At 39.0% G+C, this 6,000-nt stretch overlaps 1 protein-coding gene across 1 annotated transcript in view; it reads right to left on the reverse strand.

The window, feature by feature from the left end:
• LOC129940903 (uncharacterized) overlaps nucleotides 1–5,761 on the reverse strand; it is a 42,583-nt gene extending 36,822 nt beyond the window's left edge. The window contains exon 1 of the mRNA XM_056049432.1: nucleotides 2,150–5,761. Coding sequence (XP_055905407.1) covers nucleotides 2,150–5,761 — 3,612 coding nt within the window. The remainder of the gene's footprint in view (nucleotides 1–2,149) is intronic.
• Between the last annotated feature and the right edge of the window lie 239 nt (nucleotides 5,762–6,000).

The raw sequence follows: 6,000 nt of genomic DNA on the forward strand, positions 1-6,000 counted from the left end.
TATGTCAATTGGCCTCCAAAATCATATGACTTGACACGAAAACGTGTACTTGATGCAATATTATAAGAGCTTAATGATGAGACATTTCGGCACATTCACAGCATAGAACTTCAATTTTGAACATCGGATGGAGGTGTGCCACCGAGGTCACAGCGCCCATTTGGTCGATATTTTGTTCCATTCAGATAATTAAATCATACCAATTTAATTACAGTAAAAATAAATTACATACATTTCCTAAATGATTTGTGTTTTATTCAAAATCAACATCGGCCCTTAAAATTAAACCACCACTGCACCGTTTAGTATTTAGAATCAAGTAAATGCTTTTGCCTATCACTATACGGAAAGTAAGTACTGAAAATCGAAGCTTTTACTTAAATTTTAGTATCTAATTAATTATGTATTCGAACCATTGTTGAAAGTAGTACCCGTGGCATTATGGGAGTCTCTAGGACTGTCATGCCAGGGGTCTTGAGTTGGTTCCATGCCTGTACCATCTTAAATTTTTTTTCACGGGTATTGCCTCTTAATAGCAATTAAAATATCTTCCAAGAGTAATTCATGAAATGTGCTTTCTCCAGTTAGCGGTTTAGATTCGGCTTTAAATTGTAGGTCCCTTCCATTTTCGACAACACTATTCACACACAGAAATGGTTGACAGTTGTAAGTCACTAGGTCCTAGTTCTCAACGGAATGTTGAGTTTATTAATTTTAATTATTGCTGACAACATTTTGTTAAATTTCTTATAAAATCATTTTGAAAGTGTGGTTTGTATAAATTAAACTCCTTCTCAAAATTCCAATTAAAGGAAGTTCTTAATTTGGGTTGCATTCCAGTCCCTTTTTATTTCCAATAAGCTCAAAATTTGTGAGCTTTTTTTATGAATTTATATCTCATTTGCCAAACATATGACATTTGACACAAAATTGATGTTTTACTCACAGCTTCCCTCAGGCAAAAGCTAATCCACCCCTGTTGTTTGCCGCAAGGACAATAGCATAAAAATTATTAACTATTATTCTCCGCAGTCCAACTGTCGCGAAGTAACAAACATAAATTTGCCGCCGGTAATTCAAAAAAAGAATCGCACAAATTCAATCAACGATTGTAAGTGCCCAAAATAAGGTAAAAAGAATTTAAACGACTTTAACCATTTGAAATAAAAAAGAAAACAGTTTTTATTTTACTTTGTAAATTCAAATTTTGTATTTTCGTTAATTTGTATGTTTCTAGGTAGAACTTCTTTATTAAGCTTTCGAATTTGGAATAAATTTTCATGCATATTACAATTATTATAAAACCTCGGTCTTACAGCTGATTCCGCTTTTGGTCCAGCTATAGATCATTGAACTTTTAATTTCATCAATCTATTTTCCACCGTTGCTTGACCATACCCATCCATTGCATATGCAAATGCACACACAAAGCTTCTCCTCGCACCTCTCATCCTCTTCGTTTAGCTTAGAAATCACGATAGATCGACAACTGCTGCTTGACCATCCACTGCATACATACACAAAAAAACATCGCATAGTGGGAGGGGCTAATCATTTATAGGGCGAAACCTATTTTCGGAGTTAACTCCTACGAAATTATTATGATAATTGATGTCATCTTTCATGCGCTCCCAAATTTGGCAATAGGTACGATTATATATGGACCAAACGATGAAAAAAGTATATGCATGTTTTGCCGTCGGTAATTGCATTCAACTTTTGTAATGAGAATGCCGTCGGCGATTTGCATCTTTGATTTGCAAAATGTAGAAATGTAGATTTTTGGTTTTCAGATGAAGATGATGCATGTTGCGTCGCAACATCCTGCCGGGCCCCCCGGGACAGGAAACGATGACATCAAGGGAATGGTTGGGTAAACTTGAGTTGATTTTCGATGTGATATTGTTGTGAAATGTTTGATCGTGGATCCTCGACGTGTGACGGGTATGTATGTACATGAAAAAGAAGAAAAGAAAAGGTAGGTATGGTGAATGGTGTGTGGCTATATTGGGTTGTAAGATATGGATTATTAGTTTGAAATGTATTAAATTCAGTTTAAATTAGTTTGTTAGTTTAAAGAAATATATATGAGAGATGCAAATAATGATTAAAGTGTGTGTGTGTGGGTTTGTGTGTTTGATTCATTTACCATCGGCAGGAAACAAAGTTTAGCTATAGGGCGCTTTAATGAAGCGGTTGCAGTTTTTATTGTGACGACACGAACTTTTCCATCCGTTCCAGGGTGCATGTCCGTAATTTTTCCGAGCCGCCAAAGAGTGGGAGGTGTTTGTTCTTCAGGCAAAAGTACGAGATGACCCACTTTGAGATCATTATTTGGCGTAAGCCACTTTGGACGCTTTTGTAATCGAACCAAATATTCAGATTTCCACTTTTTCCAAATATCTTGGTGGATTTTTTGCATAAGTTGCCATCTATCTAAGTGAGATTCTTTAAGTTGTGTGAAATCCTTTTCTGGTGCTGTGTTAAGTGCTGACCCAATCAGAAAGTGTCCTGGTGTCAAGATTGAGAGATCATCAGGATCTTCATTTACAGGACAAAGTGGGCGGGAATTTAAACAAGCTTCCACTTGAGTGAGTATGGTCGCGTATTCCTCAAAGGTAAGGGTGTAATGCCCGATAACGCGCTTTAAGTGGTATTTCATGGACTTCACACCTGCCTCCCAAAGACCACCAAAATGTGGAGCAGCAGGGGGGTTGAAATGCCATTGTGTACCGTTCTCTTGAAGAATTTTTGCGATGTCTTTTGTCCACTGCTTTGGCATGAAGTTTCTCTTTGCATCCATGATATTTGCAGCCCCTTTGAAATTCGTACCACAATCGCTGTACAAATTTGAACATATTCCACGGCGAGCAGTGAAACGTCTAAAAGCTGCGATAAATGCGGATGTGGTGTAATCGCTAACAAGCTCGAGATGAACTGCTTTTGTGCAAAAACATACAAAAATTGCGATATACGCTTTTGTAATTTTGCTACATCGACCTTTCCAAGCTTTGAGTTGAACAGGACCAGCATAATCAACTCCCGATGTTTGAAATGGGCGCGCTTGACTCACTCGCAACGTTGGCAAGTTGCCCATTTTCTGCTGCATCTCTGTTGCATTGAATCTGTAGCATTTAAGACATTTGTGGATACATTGTTTGACTGTAGATTTCAAGTGTAGAATCCAATATTCCGATTGAAGTGTTGCCATCATTAATTGCTGTCCACCATGAAGAGTTTTCATGTGGGTGTCATGGACGATGAGTGACGTAAGAAAGTTACTTGATGGGAGTATTATAGGATGCTTTTGCGAATACGGCAGATTAGCATTTTCTAAACGACCTCCAACTCGTAATATACCTTTTTCATCCAAGAACGGTGAAAGTTTCGCTATCTTGCTTCTTTTAGAGACAATTTCTCCCCTACTTAGTTTGGAGATCTCTTCATTGAAATGCTCCTGTTGTATAAAGACAATTAAACGTAATCGTGCTGAAGCTACTTCATCGACTGAAAGTGGTCCACGCACACGAGTTTCTAGTTTCTTTGCCTTAAATTGAAAATTTGTCAAGAATCGACGCCAGTATGCTGCAGCTCGATATAACCGATTAAGAGATGAAAAACGATTGAAAAAAGATTGATTCGATTCAAAAGTAGTGAAGTGAACACAGAGCTGAAAAACATTAATTATGGGGTACCCAGATGATAGCAATTTACTTTTGTTTTTTGAACTTTGCGACCCTTTCATTTCCAGTTCTGTAGGTTTGAGTTCAACAGGCGTATGAAGACTTTCATCAAACGATTTTAGGAATTCAGGACCATGCCACCACTGTCGATTCTGAATGAGATCATTAGGAGAGACTCCTCGAGATGCAATGTCAGCGGGGTTCTCTTTAGATGGAACGTAATTCCAATGGCCAGCATCAGTCAGTTCTTGGATTTCTGCCACTCTGTTGGCAACGAACGTTGTTCTCAGGTAGGGTGCGCTTTTAATCCAAGCTAGCGTAATTTGAGAGTCGCACCAAGTGAACAGTTTTGCAGATTGAAGTTCCATCGTATCCACAGTGTGTACCAACAACTGTGCCAGAAGCAGAGCTCCACAAAGCTCCAACCGAGCTAAAGATTTAGTTTTAAGAGGTGCCACTCTAGTTTTTGACACGATGAGATTAATGTTCGTTTCATTTCCGGTGGTAACTCTAAGATATATTGCTGCCGCATATGCCTTTTCAGATGCATCGCAAAATCCGTGGACCTCGACCTTTGATTCATTGGTGAGATTTAACCAGCGGGGGATCTCGATGGCCTCTAAAAGGCTCAGTCCAGCTTTCAAACTTTGCCACGCAGAGATGATTGATGATGGGAGCTCAGAATCCCATGTTTGTTTATCTTTCCAAGTTTCTTGCATTATTATTTTTCCGACGATGACGCAAGGTGCTATCCAACCCATTGGATCGTACAGGCGAGCAAGATCTGATAGTATAGTTCTCTTTGTAATTTTTGTATGTGCTGGAAGCGAGATTTTAAATGCAAAAATATCCTTTGCAGGATGCCACTGAACGCCAAGAGCTTTTATTGCATTTTTTGCATCAAACGATAATGGGATTTGTACCTCCCTATCTTCCTCTGGTACAGACATCAACAGCTCCTCGCAGTTACTTGCCCATTTTCGTAATGGAAACCCTCCTTTTTCCAACATCTTTATGAGCTGTGTCTGCATCTCCACCGCCTCTATCACTGAGTCTGCCCCGTGAATTACATCATCGACGTAGAAGTTTTTTAAGGCTATTTTCGATGCAAGAGGAAAATCATCACGTTCATCAGATGCCAATTGTTGGAGCGTTCGGATGGCTAAGTAAGGTGCAGAGGCCGTACCAAAAGTGACTGTGTTAAGGCGGTATGCCTTCACTTCTCCTCCTTCTACATCTCGCCATAGCACAAGTTGATACATTGAATCATCTGGAGTGACCCAAATTTGCCTATACATTTTAGTTATGTCGGCTGCAAATGCTACTTTAAATCTCCTAAACCTTGCGATATGGTCAAAGACGTCATCTTGTAACCTAGGACCAATATAAAGATGATCATTAAGCGACGTACCATCGGATGTTTTACAAGACGCGTCAAAAACAATCCGCAGTTTTGTAGTCGAGCTAGCTTCTTTTACCACGGCATGATGAGGTAAGAAGTAGTGAAGAGAATTAAGCGCAGCAAGTGGTACCTCAGTCATATGTCCAAGCTCTTTATATTCATTGAATACTTTTGTGTACTCTTCTTTGAACAACGAATTTGTTTTGAATTTTCTTTCTAATTGTAAGAATCGTACAAGCGCTGACCTTTGAGATAACCCTATCGAGGGATATGTTCCTTCTTTGAAAGGAAGTTGGACAACATATTTTCCATCTAATTGTCTCTGATGTGTTCTGCAAAAATGCTTTTCACATTTTTCATCATCTGGTGATAGGAACTTTCGATCTTGAATTTCTTCAAGTTCCCAGAACTTTCTTAGCATTTGGTCTAGGGATTCAGATTCAGTTTTGATGTGAAAGGCTTGTACTTGTGAGTGGCTGTCGGGTGAAATGCCTCCAGACAGAACCCAGCCAAGCTCTGTTCTTTGGGCTATAGGGGTCCCTTGTGGTCCTTTTATTAATCCTTCAAGGATAATGGAAGAGTACGCATCGCTGCCTAACAAGATGTCGATTTTACTTGGTTTGTTGAATTTAGGATCTGCAAGTTCTATATTCTTAAGATGATTCCAATTAGACATAGGTATCTTATGCGTGGGAAGAATAGCTGAAAGTTTTGGAAGGACCAAGGCATTTAACTGAAGAGTAAAGTCTGTGTTCACGTTAGACAAAATCGTTAAAGTGACCTTCCAATTTGAAGTACTTACATTGCTCTCTCCAACGCCAATTACTTTAACGCGATTCTTTTCCTTTTTCAAATTGAGAAGTTGAGCGGCAGACTCAGTAATGAAAGACGATTCTGACCCTTGATCTAATAATG

This window comes from Eupeodes corollae, chromosome 1, assembly GCF_945859685.1.
Source record: "Eupeodes corollae chromosome 1, idEupCoro1.1, whole genome shotgun sequence".
NCBI classification, from domain to species: Eukaryota; Metazoa; Arthropoda; class Insecta; order Diptera; family Syrphidae; genus Eupeodes; species Eupeodes corollae.